Source organism: Chiloscyllium plagiosum, chromosome 5 (genome assembly GCF_004010195.1).
Source record: "Chiloscyllium plagiosum isolate BGI_BamShark_2017 chromosome 5, ASM401019v2, whole genome shotgun sequence".
NCBI classification, from domain to species: Eukaryota; Metazoa; Chordata; class Chondrichthyes; order Orectolobiformes; family Hemiscylliidae; genus Chiloscyllium; species Chiloscyllium plagiosum.
The window spans coordinates 27,914,310-27,930,990 of record NC_057714.1 but is presented as its reverse complement, the minus strand read 5'-3'; the positions used below and the strand labels follow the sequence as shown (position 1 = coordinate 27,930,990).

Genomic DNA, 16,681 nt, shown 5'->3' with positions numbered 1-16,681 from the left:
ACCCGCATCAATCAACCACACCGCCCTGTGGCCCAACATTTCAACTCCCCCTCCCACTCTGCCGAGGACATGGAGGTCCTGGGCCTCCTTCACCGCCGCTCCCTCACCACCAGACGCCTGGAGGAAGAACGCCTCATCTTCCGCCTCGGAACACTTCAACCCCAGGACATCAATGTGGACTTCAACAGCTTCCTCATTTCCCCTTCCCCCACCTCATCCTAGTTTCAAACTTCCAGCCCGCACTGTCCCCTTGACCTGTCTGGACTTGTCCGACCTACCTAGCTCCTTTTCCACCTATCACCTTCATCTCCTCCCCCACTCACCTATTGTACTCTGCTACTTTCTCCCCACCCCCACCCTCCTCTAGCTTATCTCTCCACACTTCAGGCTCTACACATTTTAAAAGGTGTCTAAATGGGTATCTGAATAGGAAAGGTTTAGAGGTATATGGGCCAAACATAGGAAAATGGGAATAGTTTAGTTTGGGAAAACCTGGTCGGCATGATTAGAATTGGACTGAATGGTCCATTTCCATGCTGTATGACTCTGACTTCCAGCGAAGGGAAAGTGGGTGTAGCACATTAGAGTGAAAAGTAAAACCACTTGCATCGTCTCAAGCTGACAGTTTTTTGAAGCCAGTTTCTAAGTATAGATTAGAATCTGGCTATCCACTTGGAATGTAACTTAATAGCTAAAATGTTAATGCAAAAAATCAAATTTCTCCCTCTAATAAATAATTGCATGATATTTCAGGGTATTGATAATTGCCTTAGTATATATTGTTAATTTAAATAGTAAAGTTGCAAAATATCTTTATTTTTGACAGAACTGAAGCAAAATGGCTGTTCGTTCTCCTCGACATGCACGCAGCAGATCAGAAGGAACATTAATTGACCTGGATGAAAACCCATCAACAAATAATGCGTTTTCAAAAGGTATTGAAAATTCATATACTGCAAATAAACTGTACCTTCAGTTCTGGTTTATTTCAGGCTTTGTTTGTGGATATGTTCACCTTTTTTGGTTGACTCAGCACTTAACAGTGAAATTTGTGTGGTTTGCCTATTTTGCGCCCTCAAAAGTATAGCGGACTTGGAGTTGGAAAGCCTATGTCTAACTGGTTTCCACCTATGTTCACCACTATCATCCCCACCCTTACCACAAAGCTTGTGATCTATCTGCTAATGCCCACTTTTTGATCACCATCATTTCTACCTGTTCCTGTGCATTGAATACTCTTAAGTAGATTGTGCAAGCAGGTTGTACATTCCTATATCTTAAATTTTTTGCTTTTGTTCTTTCAGAATTTATTGACTAGTTTTTTATTTCTCTAATTTTCTATAGACAGCAGCTACCGAGACACTTCTAATGGGCTAGAGACCGATTTACTGAAAGATTGGCATGAGGTCGTCTTTGATCATCCTAGCCATACGGTTTCTCAGCAGACAAATCCATTTTGGAATGGTTTGTCGGGATCGAACCCATTTTTAGATGAGATTGCCAAAATAGGCGAGAAGAAGACACCAAGCCCAGAATCTGTGTTAACGGAGGACCCACTGCTGCTGTTTGAAGATCCAAGACCTGCTGAGTCTGGCTCTTCAGCTGATGAATTGGATATTGATCACCTAATCTATATTGGAAAACCTTTTGCAAAACAGCATGGAAGATGGAAAAGTGCTTCTGATATTTTGGACTTTTCAAACAAAGAAGAAGTTCCTCAGAATAATCGTCCAGTGAGTCAATTTATGGTTCCCAATTTGGAGTCATTTCAAAATGACAGAGAAGCCTACAAAATGGCATGGCTGAGCCATAGGCAACTAACCAGATCTTGTCTCGATTTGGATATGATAAGCCAAAACCCAGGTTGGGGGCAGACACAGGCTATTGAAATGCACATTGTTTGTAAAATTGACCATAAAGGAGGATCTCTTCAGCTGCCTGAATCAGATGTAAGTGTCCACGTACCTGAAGGTCATGTTTTGCCAGGTGAAATTCAGGAAGTGGCTATAAAGTCCTTGCTTGACCCACCTCAAGTACTTAATAATGATCTTTGCACAACTATTGGTCCATTACTGGAACTGAAACTGAGCCATTTAAAGACCCAAGATTTTATTTCTTTGGAAATGAAGGTGACAGCTGAAGTGAAAACTGATCCTATGAGTCAGGTTATGACTGAAATTGTGTGTCTTTGCAGTGATGCAAAGGAGGGCCCTTTTGAGAAGCTGCACGACATTTACATTTATAAAGATGTTATGCAGGTAAAGCTGAAAAAACTGAGTCCTTGTATGTATATTGTAGCAGCTGTTCAAGCTAAAAGCATTCAACCTCCTGCATCAACAGTATGGGACTATCTGAATAAAATGATAACTTTTGGAATTTACGGTCCCAAACATATTCATCCAGTTTTTACTGCTGTTTGTGTTATCTTTAGTCACAATCAAGTTCCACAAAATCTTACAGATGTTAACAAAAGCAATAAAAATTTACCACCGGTTGTTCTTCAACTTTGGGGAAAACATCAGTTTCAGTTAGATAGGCCAGAAGATTTTGAAATTTCAATCTTTCCCACTGACTCCCGGTACGAAGTACAAGAAGCTGATCAGAATGAAAAGGTTAAAAGAAGTTTGTTAAAACTAGGTAGAACAGTTCGGCAGCCGTTTAATTTGTCTATGTGCAAATCCGGAGAAATCAGTCCATTTCAGCTCGAAATTGAAGTAGCAGGAACCAGCCATAATGTAATAACAAAATTCAGTGTCCAGACACCCATGCCAGCACCCAAATCAAATGTGAGAAGGCGTTTCCAAAGATGGAAAGAACCTATAACAGCTGTTCCTTCAGATGAAACATCTCAGCCAGTTAATTATCCCTCATTTCGAGAGAAACCTGTAAATATTCTTAAATATGGAGTGGCTCTGAAAACTGTGCTGAGGCAGCCAAAGATTGAATACCTACTGGAATATTTTAAAGGCGACACAATAGCACTTCTCGGCATGGACAAAGTTAAAGCAATTGGCCAAACAAAGATCAAAGAGTGGTATGTCGGCTTCATACGAGGAAAGATTGGCCTTGTACACTGCAAAAACGTGAAGGTGATTTCGAAGGAACAGGTCATGGACTTCTCAGATGTAAAGATTACAACCAAGATACTCCTCCATCAACTTTTGATACCATTTAAGAAGTTGACTTATATGTATTCATCCATCCGTAAACTCATCACTGAGAATATTTCCAATTGGAAAGCATTTGCTGTAGTGCTTGGATACACTGACCTCTCACTGGATAAAATCTGCAGGAGACCTGCTGAAAGTGAATCCGAACGTGTTGCATGTATATTGGAGAAGCTGAAAGAAGACTGTCACAGTAGTGACAATAGGACAAAAAGAAAATTCCTTTATGATGTTGTTCAGGCAAGTAGACTTGACAAGGCTGTTAGTTTGATACTGCAGTGTGGGGGTAGCTTACTGCATTACCACTGTTCATTCTTTTGATATAATGTTAAACTGATATCTGTCTGTTCATTTGATTCAGATTATGTATGTGGCAGGGAAATTTCCTGATTTCTTCATTTATCAAGATTAATTTTACCAAAAATAATTTATTTGGGACGACTGGAAAATGACAATTAAATTCACCTGTGTAACAGTGCCTGCAACCGCTGGGTTACGTATTAAGCAATACAAGAGATTACTATTCTATAGCAGTTTGCTTTTGTTTGATAGGAAGAACTGACACTTTGAGCCGAATTTTAGAGAACTACACTACTGACCACTTTTCAGACCCACTCAATTTTGATGCAAGCAGGAGAATTTTAGGGACAGGGTCTGTAAGGAAAGCTGGTACCCTGCTCTGGCCTAGGGTGTGAAGGGGTGAAGCGGAACACCCTTTCTACATCTGGGGACTCAGTATTTCTAGTCCTGGTTAGCAGTGGGACTAAGGAGCTGCTGGACAATCTGATTAGTCAGCTGATCTCTGGGGTGGAAGCCTGTTTGCAGCCCATTGCTGACAGCGGAACTGTCATGTTAATACTCTAATGATTCTCATGTCCGAACAAAAAAAACCCTACTCTCCACTTTTTTCTTTCTGTTTTTATGTAAATTCCTGTGAAGTGGAATAGGTTCAGAATAATATTGCTACTCAGAATTTTGGGCATCTGAGGTGATCAGCAAAATATCTGACTGTAAACTAACCAGCATAGGCCTCGCTTTATCACTATCATCAAGTTAGGGGAACAGCTGTGATTTAATAGTATTGGAGAACATACCTAAAAGTGGGACACCAAACCTGGTGATGCCACAATACAGAATTATATGTATGCTAAGCACCAATAGCCATGTGTTGTAGATAGAACTAAGTAGTCCCACAACCAATTGGTCAAAGTTTTTTGCCACTTCCAGTTATGAATGGTGATGGACAACTAATTGAAAGAGAAAGAGACTGTACAAACATCCCCATCCACAACAATGGTAGAGCCCAACTTATCAGTGCAAAAGGCAGGGCAGAAGCATTTTAGAACCATCTCCAGACAAAAGTGTCAAATAACTGATTGATTCATTTCTGCTTCCTAGGTTATTAGCCTAGTCTACAGCTAATTCCATTCAGTCTGTGTGAAGTTAAAATGAGATAAAATGTCTTGATCCAGCAAAGGCTGTCAGCAGTCTAACTGCACCACTGAAGACTTGTGTTCCAGTACTGCCCACACTTTTGGTCAAACTGTCCCTGTACAACTACAACATTGACATCTACTTGGCATTGTTCAAAATTGCCCATCTATGTACTGTCCATAAATCCAAATTAGTCAATTACATTCTCAATTCACATTCCAAGTGATGGAAGGTTTCACAAAGTATTACCACAGCAGTAATGTGCTCATTAATGATCAGTTTGGGTTCCACTGAGGCCAGTCATTTCCAGGTCTCATTTTGGCCTTGGTCTAGACATGGGTAAAAGTGCTGCATTATAAAGGTGAATTCAGATTGACTGCTATGACACTAAGGTAGTATTTGACTGGATGTGGCATAAAGGAGCCCTAGAAAAATTGAAGTCAAGGGAACTGGGAGAGCAGAATGGGGCAAACCATTGAGTGATGTCATACTGATCAGAAAGCAAGATGTTGTTTTTGAGAGCTAATTTCTGTCCCAGGACTCCACTGCAGAATTTTTTCAGGAAAATGTTCTCTACCCAACCATCTTTAGTTGCTTCACAATGATTTTCCTTTTCTCATAAGTGAAAAGTTAATAGCTGCAGCTGTGCATGCAATAACTAAGGTTAAAATCCAGCCTCAAGCTGATAAGTAGCAAATGAGTGCTTGGAGGTTAGGAGCAATGAGCATCTCTAAGAGAATCTAGCTATCTTATTGAATGTTCAATGGCATCACCATTTATGAATCCTTCACTGTCAGAATATTTAGGATTACCATTGACCATAAACTTAAAAGGACCAGCTAGATTAGTACTTTGGTTACAGGAGCAGGTTAGAGATTGACTAACACCATCTGACTTGCTAAAGCTTTCCAACATCTCTTAAGCACAAGGAAGGAGCATGCTAGCATGCTTTCAACTTACCTGGATGAGGCCACTCCAACAAAACAGTAATCTTGACACCATCCAGGGCAAAACAGCCTGCTTGATTGCTAGCTGTATTTAACATTCAATTCCTCCACGACTGGTGCATAATGGCAATAGTGTATACCTTCTGCAAGAAGCACTGCAGCAGTCCACCAAAGCTCCTTCAGTAGCACTTTCCAAATATGTGACTACCAACTAAAATGACAAGAGGCAGTAGATGTTTGACAGTACGGTGATGTCTTTGCACTGGGGCAGTTGAGAGAAGATTTGCAAGGTTGATTTTTGCTGTTTGAAGGGTTGCCTTATGATGGTTAGGCTTTTGTTTAATGGAGTTTAGAAAAGTGAGAGGTGGTCCTCTTGGTGGAGTTTGACAGTGTGGATACTGACAGGGTGATTTTCCTTGGCAATGAATTTAAGCCCCTTAGGGTGCAAGAACAGCAAAGAATTGGAAAAGCTAATGTAACATTATCACTCATTGCACTCATTGAATATGAAAGGTTATGCTTCATTTATGCAGGGCATTCAGGGAACCAAATCTGGAGAATGTAGAGTACTGGCTACCTTTTATTTAAGGAAGGCTGTAAATGTACTGGAAGCAGTGCATGTTTTATCAGATGAGTACTTGAAATGGGTGGGTTGTCTAATAAAGAAAGATTAGTCAAACTAGGATTGTATCTATTATCACTTAGAGTAAGAAGCTGTTTGATTGAAACACAAGATCCCAAGGGGTCATGACAGAATGGATGTGGAAATCCTGTTTCCTCTAATGGGAGAATGTAGAACTAAAAGTCATTTGTGTTTTAAAACTAAGTGATTGCTATTTAAAACAGATTGGAATAATTCTGTTTAGATTGCTTCTGCAAAAGTCTTTGAGTATACTTAAGGCAGTGATAGAGAGTAGGGTCAAGTGGCCTACTTAATTATAAGCTTGTATCCAATTTCTAAATAAGGAAGTGTACTTTTAAAATGGAAGTGAGGAATTCCTTCTCTGAGGATTAGGAAGCTTTGGAATTCTCTATTCCAAAGAGGTTGAATCATTTACTATACGTGGAAATTGACAGATTTTGAGCTACAGGGTTATGTGAATCTGGCAAGAAAGTAGAGCTGAGGCCAAAATAACTGCAGGAATGATCTTGCTGAGTCATGGAACAATCTGTGACCTATGCCTACTCCTTATGTTATGGGAACACCACAAGCTGCAAGTTCTCTTCCAAATTACATGCCATCTTGTTTTGAGATTGTATTACCAGCCTTCACTGTTTGGTCAAAATGGGGGAGTTGGCAGGAAAGTTGTAATGCTAGTGGACAAGTAATCCAGAACTGTAGGCTAATATTTTGAGATATGGTGAGTTCAAATTGCGCCATGGCACATGGTGAAACTTGAATTCCGTAACAACGTAGAATAAGAGACCGCCTAACAACATGTATGTAACCATTAAAAATTGCTGTAAATACCCAGTTCATTAATATCCTTTAGGAAAGGAAACTTGCTGTACTGACCTGTTCTGACCTACATGTGACTGTCAATCCTCAGCGATGTGGTTGACTTTTAACTGCTGGGATGGGTAACAGGTGCTGGCCCATCCAGTGACATCTGCATCTCGTGAACAAGCATGACAGCAAAGAGGGTAAGAGGCAAGTGTAGTGCTGGAAAGCATTGCCGGTCAGGCAGCATCTAAGGAGCAGGAGAGTCGACATTTTGAGCATTAGCTCTTCCTGATGTGACCAGCTGTGCTTTTCCAGTACCAACCTATTTGACTCTGATCGCTAGCATCTGCTGTCCTCCCTTTCTCCTCACAGAGAGTAAGGCTACACCACAAGAGACTGCAATTATTCATAAAGGCAGTTGGTTGCCACTCCGCTGCATACCATTTCTTCCAAATATCATAATGACCTCTTGAATGTCTCAAGTGAGCTGGCGTCCATATTCCCAGGCAGTGCATTCCATATCCTAGCTACTCACTTATGTGAAAAAAGTTTTTTTGCATTACCCTTGGTTCATTTCCACATCATTTTAAATCTCTGTCATCTGTTATTCATTGATGAGCAGGAGCAGCTTCTTTGTGTCTGCTCTATCCAGTCCACTCGTGATTCTGAAAACCTTTATCAGATTTCCTCCATCGTCATCTCATCAGTGAGAACAATCCCAACTTCAAACAAACCTGTGACCTCTATCAGTTAGAAGGACAGGTGTAATAGATGCATAGGAACACCAACACCTACAAGTCATCCTCCTAGCCCCACGCCATCTTGATTTTAGAACTGTACTCACTCTTACTGTGTCAAAATCATGGACCTGTTCCTTAATGGCACTACAACTTTTCTCATCCTCCTGCCCTGACTGGCTCACTTTACCCTCTGAACTCCATTTCCCTAACCCATTTCTTTTCTGCTCATGACATCATTGGAATCCTACATGACACAGCATTTCTGGAATTGGATGCATGCATGGTTTTGGGATTAGCATATGCAGTGGCAAATACTGAATTTGCTTTGCCTCTATGATAATAGCACCCTGCATTTTAAATAAGTACAGTGACCTTAGCACTTCACAGTAGTAGAATCGAGCACAACATAATACTGTGCTAAAGATGATGTAAGGTCATGTGATGAATTGTTTGGGCAGTGTGATTTGGAGTGAGTTAAGGATGAATTTGCAGAGTTTGGGACCCCGAGACACACTTACCCATTCTAGGTCAAGACATCTGGGGAATGCAGGAGAAGCTGGTTGCTGAAGATAGGAGGTGGTTGGGAATAGGAAGGAGCAAAGCAATGGAGAGATTGAAAGGAAGGCAGACAAGTGTAAAATTATAGCATTACTGGACTGTGAACCAATATATCAGTGAACACAGGAATGTTGAATAAACAAAACTTAGAGTTATTGTACGCACAGTAGATAAACCCAAATTTGTAGGTGTGCATGATAGGTGGTTAGCTAGAAAAGCATGAACAGATGAGACCAGTCAAAAAGTGGGGTGGGTGTAAGAAAGGCATGTGTGAAGGGTTGGTGGAAATGGGCAAGATTGAAATCAGTGGCCGTAGTGCTAGAGGACATAGTGTTCATAGATTCAGGTCCATATCAATAGTTGCCAACATTACAAACATTCAGTCCGAAACTATCCACGGTGAAGCATAGAATCAGTGACAAGGAGAAAGCATTCATGATAGGAGCAGAAGACAATTGCTTCATTCCTAACGACGGTTAGTTGGAGTAAAGTTCAGCTCCTCCAGAACAGCTGTTGAGCATGGACTCTTAACATTAAACATTAAGTAGGAATTAAGAAAGAGGATGGTGAGAGAGTAAGGTGTTCTCAATGTATATATGAAACATGACAACTTTTCACTGAATAGTGGTGCCTAAATGGAAGGGGAGCAAGGATATCTGCAGATGTAATAATTTGGATGCTGGAAGATGAACCATTCCAAGGCGAGTTTAAAACTGTGTAAGAAGGCCAAATAATTTAAACAAGTCATTGATATGCATAGCAATAGCACTTCGCTTCTGTATTTTCTAACTTTATTTTGGAGGAAGAGTAGAATAATTTTAAAAATTACAGTAATAATCTTTTGCAGTCATTGCTGCTTGGCAAGAGAAACAGTCTGTAACAAATATACATTGGTGTGTGTATTTCCCAGTTTTGACATAAAATTCAAACTTTTGAGTTATGTATCAAGAGAAATGTAACCATTCTCCTGGTCAAGGACATTGCCGTTATAACATGTTAATATCAAGCTCTTTGGGACCCTTATTAGTATCATTCTCTGAACAGATCACAATGTATCAAGTTGAGAAATTTTCCTTCACCATTTACAATAATTTGTTTTGACTATCATGACTACAAGTCATCTTTAGAACCGCAGCATCTTCAAGCAATTTGTACTTGAATGGCTGAGATACTTGTTAATTGGCATTCTCTCCCTTTATTGCAAAATGGTTGCTTATTGGTATTAGCAGAGAAGCAAGTATGCATTTTGGAAAGGGACTTTTTTTTTTACCAACTACTTTTCCATTAAACTGTAAGTGATATTAACACTGGATAACTTGGTGTTCCAGCAATCTCATTCTGAATGACTGACTTTCTACAACAACTTGCATTTATGTAGCACATTCAACATAAGACATTTTACTATAATGCTTTGAGAGCATTATCAGACACCTCAGGCACAATCTGACATATATTAGAACAGGTGACCAATACCTTGTTCAGAGGTAAATGTTAGGGAGTTGCGTAGGTGAAAAAGGTAAAAGGACAGAGGTTTAGAAAGGAAATTCCAGAAATTGATATCTGTAGCTCGAGATACAGCTATCAACATTTGAACAAAGGAAATTGGAGATAACTGGGGCCTGAATTGCAGAGGCACAGATATAGGAGTTGTAGAGTTGGAAGTGGTTTGAGAAGTTGGTATCTATGCCAATCCTTCACCTTTAGTTCAAAGTTCATGTACATCCTTGCAGAAAAAAAGGAACTAGAGTAGGCAATTTGGCTTAATCTACATTTAATACTTTCACTCTTGAGTGGCATCTTATCGAATGTGCTTTAAAATCTAAATATGCTGTATTTTGTGGTTTCACTCTTAACCAACCATCCAATTATTTACATGTTCAAACAACTTAACGGAAGGCCTATTTTTTAAACGTGTTAAGTTCCAAGAACAACCAAGAGGCCGAAGCATTAAATTGCAGGAGCTTTTGAGGTGTTCATTCTACAGGCACCAAGGTTAGACTAAGCTGTTTGCTGCCCAAAAAAGTCAATGATGAGATTCTTTAAGTGATGGTCCATCATGTTTAGACAAATATATAACATCCCTTGCCCTTTACATCAAAGGTTCCTGCAATGAAGATATTCACAATAATCAGTAGGTAAGACGTTGTGGAAGATATCTATTCCTGTGTGGCTGTCAGTATACTCGAGCATCTGTTTTTCTCATTGGCTTTAACCTCTGGTATTTTAGGTATTCTAGGAACATCACTTGTTGTATTTTCTTGAGATGACTGAATGTTCGGAAGTTTGCACTGTTGTGGTATTCTCTGCTAAAGTTCTGTCTCCCTTTAGATATTCCAGTGATTTTTTTCTGTCATTGGGTATATCTAAGTCTGTACTTGGCACAGTTATTTGTGTATCTTCAATTGCTGTTATCTATAGTACATTAGTTGTCAACAAGAGTGATCAAAAATGTGGAAAATATCTACAGGCATACTATTTGTAGATAACTCATCACTAGGTAATCTAGAGAGCCTTTAGCATTCCCTTGTAAGCTGGCTTGCCAATACAGGTCATTCTGCTATAACGCAGTGGCTCAGTGGTTGTCACTGTTGCCTGATGGCACCAGGGTACCAGGTTCAATTCTAGCCTCAGACAACTGTCTGTGTGGAGTTTGCACATTCCCTCCGTGTCTGCGTGGGTTTCCTCCGGGTGCTCCAGTTTCCTCCCTCACTCCAAAGATGTGCAGGTGAGTTGATTTGGCCATGGTAAATTGCCCATAGTGTTAGGTGCATTAGTCAAAGGAAAATGGGTCTGGGTGGGTTACTCTTCAGAGGGTCAGTGTGGACTAGTTGGGCCGAAGGGCCTGTTTCCGCACTGTCGGGAATCTAATCTTTAAAAAAAGTTATATTCCTCTGTAATCTTGCGCTGTAGAAAATCATGCTGGAAAGGATCGCTAATTGAAAATCGCTATATCTGTCCAGTACAAAGTTCACGTTATCCGAACAATGTCCATAATTGGTCAATTGCATTGTAGCCAATTTGTACTGACGAAATGCATGTTATAGCAGAACAAACTGTACTTAATTGTGTAACTGTGAGTTGATAGCAACAATGCCCATCTCTGCATATGGCTCACTGCTAGAGAAGGTACCCCTGTACAAGGCACAGATACTATGGTCAATTGTCTGATGTCTATTGGGGTAAATTCCTGACCATACAGGTATGGGTGAATTGTGCAATGCAAAACGTGATATTAGATTACTTAGTGTGGAAACAGGCCCTTCGGCCCAACAAGTCCACACCGCCCCGCCGAAGCGCAACCCACCCATACATTTACCCCTTACCTAACACTACAGGCAATTTAGCGTGGCCAATTCACCTGACCTGCACATCTTTGGACTGTGGGAGGAAACCGGAGCACCCGGAGGAAACCCACGCAGACATGGGGAGAACGTGCAAACTCCACACAGTCAGTCGCCTGAGGCGGGAATTGAACCCGGGTCTCTGGCGCTGTGAGGCAGCAGTGCTAACCACTGTGCCACCGTACCGCCCACGATCTAGAGCTGCTTTCTCTATCTTTGCATAGTTAATTTTGTTTTGTTTTTTTTTAAAGCTCTTGATACAAGAGCTTTCGCACGCCAGGTCTTCCAGTCTGTCTTGCTCCACTCTGGGTTTTCAGAATTTTTTTTTGATACAATAGTTACTGTCTTCTCTTCACCTCTCACTCACTCCATATACTGATTTTCACATGCTAGTTGCACTGACAGCTTTGACTCCAATTAGACCAGGACTTCATATTTTAATAGTGCTCACTTGACATGTGTAAAGGCTCTTTCACATTGATCTTCTCATTTCCAATTCTTGTTATAGTGTAATAAATTGTGCAACAGCTTCAAAACGGTTGCAAGATTTGGGACAAAACTGCCGTAGTCATTTAGCAAGCCCAAAAACAAATATTAGTCAGTTTACATTTTAGGTGTGGGAGCATTAATTAGGATGTTTGCTATACTTTTGAAGGTGACTTCTTTAGTCCATTGACGTAATGACATAGCCTAAATATTATGAGGTTTAGAAAATTCACTTTAATCTATCTTCACTCATAGGCCAAAATCTTCAATTCTCGTAGAGTACCATCTAACTTGTCGAACGCCTTACTGAAGTCCAATTAGATCACATCTACTGCTCTGCCCTCATCAATCCATTTTGTTACTTCAAGAAACTCCAATCAGTTCGTGAGACAGGATTTCCCACACATAAAGCCATGTTGACTATCCCTAATCAGTCCTTGCCTTCCCAAATAAATCTTCGAGGAGAAAGTGAGGTCTGCAGATGCTGGAGATCAAAGTTGGAACTTTATTGCTGGAACAGCACAGCAGGTCAGGCAGCATCCAGGGAACAGGAGATTCGACGTTTCGGGCACAGGCCCTTCTTCAGGAATGATGAGAGAGGCAGAGAGCTTCTTCAAGGAAGGCATCCTTGAAGGTCATTCCTGAAGAAGGGCCTGTGCCCGAAACGTCGAATCTCCTGTTCCCTGGATGCTGCCTGACCTGCTGTGCTGTTCCAGCAATAAAGTTTCAACTTCCCAAATAAATGTACATCCTGTTCTTCAGGATTCCCTCCAACAACCTGCCCACTACCGACGTCCGGCTCACTGGTCTATAGTCCCCTGGCTTGTCCTTACCACCTTTCTTAAACAGTGGCACCATATTAGCCAACCTCCAGTCTTCCGGCACCTCACCTGTGACTATCGATGATACAAATACCTCTGTAAGAGGCCCAACAATCACTATTTTACTTTAGCTTCCCACAGAGTTCTAAGGTACACCTGATCAGGTCCTGGGGATTTATCCACTTTTGTGTTTCAAGACATCTAGCACTTCCTCAGTAATATGGACATTTTTCAAGAAGGCATTATCTATTTCCTTACAGTCTATATCTTCCGTGTCCATTTCCACAGTAAATACTGATGCCAAATACTCATTTAGTATCTCCTGCGGCTCCACACAAAGGCCACGTTGCTGATCTTTGGGGGCCCCTATTCGCTCCCTAGTTACCCTTTTGTCCTTAATGTATTTGTAAAAACCCTTTGAATTCTCCTTAGCTTTATTTGCCAAAGCTACCTCATGTCCCCTTTTTGCCCTCCTGATTTCTGTCTTAAGTATACTTCTACGACTTTCATACTCTTCTAAGGATTCACTCACTCTATCCTGTCTATACCTTACATATCTTCCTTCCTTCTTTTTCTAAACCAAACCCTCAATTTTTTTAGTCACTTAGCATTCCATACATCTCCCAGCCTTTCATTTCACTCTAACATGAATATACTGTCTGTGGACTCTTGTTATCTAATTTCTGAAGGCTTTCCTTTTTCCACCCATTCCTTTACCTGTGAATATCTGTTCCCAATCAGCTTTTGAATGTTTTTGCCTAATACTGTCAAAATTGGCCTTTCTCCAATTTAGAACTTCAACTTTTAGATCCAGTCTATCCTTTTCCACCACTATTTTAAAACTAATTGAATTAGGGTAGCTGGCCCCAAAGTGCTCCCCCACTGACACCTCAGTCACCAGCCCTGCCTTATTTCCCAAGAGTAGATGAAGTTTTGCACCTTCTCTAGTAGGTACATCCACATACTGAATCAGAAAATTTTCTTGTACATGCTTAACAAATTCCTCTCCATCTAAACCCTTAACACTATGGCAGTCCCAGTCTATGTTTGGAAAGTTAAAATCCCTTACCATAACCACCCTATTATTCTTACAGATAGCTGAGATCTCCTTGCAAGCTTGTTTCTCAATTTCCCTCTGACTATTAGGGGGTCTATAATACAATCCCAATAAGGTTATCATCCCTCTTAGTTCCTCCCAAATAACTTCCCTGGATGTATTTCCAGGAATATCCTCCCTCAGTACAGCTGTAAGGGGTTGATTTTACCATGAGATATATGGAAAATTCCAGATTTTTTGACCAAAGGTAGGGGGTTGATTTTTTACATGAGATCAACTATTACCATGCAGTAGTCTTTGAATTAGGATTGTCAAGTATTTCTGTGACTGAGAATCTGCATTCATCAGGGTGTAGGCTTGACTGATCTCAATATTTTACTTACACACATCCCACACCCTCTCTCCACCATGAGTCATCAAGAGGTCATTAATTGAAGGCAAAGGATATTGTTGAGCACCTGGTACCAGGTTAACAGCGAACTTAAAATTACTGCAAATGAGTTACCAGTCTCTCTCCTCTTTATTATTGGTACAATAAGTGTGACCAAGTCACACTTATCTATGGGTTCAAGGACTACTGTCTTCACCAGCCTCTCTCATTCTGCCTCAACCTTCAATCTAATTGTGGAAGGCCATGGTCCAGTCTTCGTGTTATCCTTGATTTTCAATTTGACATGCTTCCCAAGGAATGGTTCCTATCATTTTGTGAAGGTTCCTAGTCTTTAGATTCATTTATAATATCCTTCCTTGATGGTTATTTATGTATAAACTTGGACCAATAATGGCAGTTGGATATTCAACAAGGAATCCATTCACACTGTCTTGTTATTTGTCTGTAAAGCATATTCCTCCCCACCACTGAATATTTAGGAGCTTGAATATCTTGGTCTTTAGTGCCAGTGAAACATTCTTTGACACTTGATCCTTAAGCAACTACTTCTCCTGTCTCACTTGACTGTAGCTGTTTAAACTAACCAAAATTGATCAGTAGTAATCAGTACTTGAGACTATTTGTGATTTGTAGAATGAGAAATTTTGAGTATAATTGAAGAAGCTTTCTGCTCTCTCCTTCCATCACTTAATTTTAGTGTTTCAATGCCCCCTAGCTGTATCTTCAATAACTCTGAGACATGCACTCAGACATGACAAAAAAATTAACATAGCATAAGATACGCTGCAGAGTTTACTGCTACAGCTTCCTGATCAGCCAGAGAAATTAAAACATTCCACAGCATCCAGGTGTATTCTAACTGATTTTGATGGTACCAGTGAGTGCTACAAATGCTTAGTTTACTGGTCTTCTGACATTGACAACTACAAATACATTCACTGAAGCAAGTAATGCAAACTAAATATGTATGAAAGCACTGATTTAAAGAAAATAGTTTTAAATGTTGTGTGAAAGCATGTAATTTAAATTACTTCCACAAATTTAATCTGAAATTAATAATTTGTTAATAACATAAGTAACTTGAGCATTAAATACATTTTTGTACTTGTAACATTTCGAGCTTTTTCAGACATCATTTTGCTTTTAACAGTTTTACTAGGTTAATCATGAATTTGAGCAAAAGTACCTTAGCTTTTTGATTTTTGTGAAGAGTCTCAGGACATGTTAACAGTGCAAGATAGCTGATTTGTTGCACAGCACAAGATTTGTGGTTACTGTTTTCGAATAAGAATGCAGTAGATTTTAGGTAGAATTCCTGAAATGTTGTACCACAGGATGAAGAAATGCCACGTTTAAAACTTGAACAACAATGTTAGACTATACATTCACATGCACTTAGGAAAAGTGCATATTATATAGATTTATATGCACTTGTATCATACAGAAACTGGAAAGCAAAAAATAGAAAGTGCAGCAATTATTCAGGTCATGCAGCATCTTTAGAGAGAGAAACTGAGTTAATAGTGCCAGTGTCTATCGGAGAACTTCCAAGCTGCTGGTGTGTCCTAACTCCCAGGTCATTTCCTCAGCCCTGAAGCTCTTCAACCATGTCCTGAAACAAACTCGCTATCACAGCCACATTTGCTTCCTCAGTGCCTGTCTCCGTAACCAACTCATCCCACACGGACTCCGGACCACCTTTAAACCAGCAGAGTTCGGACCCGAACAGGACAGACAGTACAGACTACAGATTCAAAAACACCAGCAACGGTTCTCCATCAAGATCCTCCGCTCCACGCTTGCAGCAATGCACCGGTACCTAACCTCTCTACAGTCAGCCCTGCCTCAGCTGAGGGCCACACTCTCTCAGAATTGCAAAGGACCCACTCTGTACTACATCCTCAGGAGAATTCATACTCTCAACAACCAGTATTTCAATTCCATCTCAACATTCCTCGAACATTCCAGAAGATTCCCCTGGCCTCGGAAAGATTCCCCAGCCATGCGGCTGATGCAGCTACCACCCCCACGCTTATTGATGATGTCACTTCTGCCCCTATCATGGCCACTCCCACAGCCACTTCCAGCCCTCACATCATCGCCGATGCCACACGCTCAGTGACTTCCGCCACCCCTACTGCCGTGTCTGCCACCACTTCCGTCCCCACCAACGCTTCTGCTGACACGCCCCCCACAGACCCCACTGTCACTATCCCCACCCCCCAGAACCCCGAGGGGAACACCACCCCTGCTCATGACTCTACCCCCATTCCCCCCACCATCACACCCACTCCA

The 16,681-nt window shown here is 40.8% G+C and overlaps 1 protein-coding gene across 2 annotated transcripts in view; it reads left to right on the top strand.

Moving 5' to 3' along the window:
* Positions 1 to 16,681, top strand: part of macc1 (MET transcriptional regulator MACC1) — an 85,457-nt gene that overhangs the window by 42,511 nt on the left and 26,265 nt on the right. For both annotated transcript variants that reach the window (XM_043689784.1, XM_043689785.1), the window contains 2 exons: positions 827 to 935; positions 1,345 to 3,407. In XM_043689784.1, coding sequence (XP_043545719.1) covers positions 839 to 935; positions 1,345 to 3,407 — 2,160 coding nt within the window. In that variant the 5' untranslated portion in view covers positions 827 to 838. The remainder of the gene's footprint in view (positions 1 to 826; positions 936 to 1,344; positions 3,408 to 16,681) is intronic.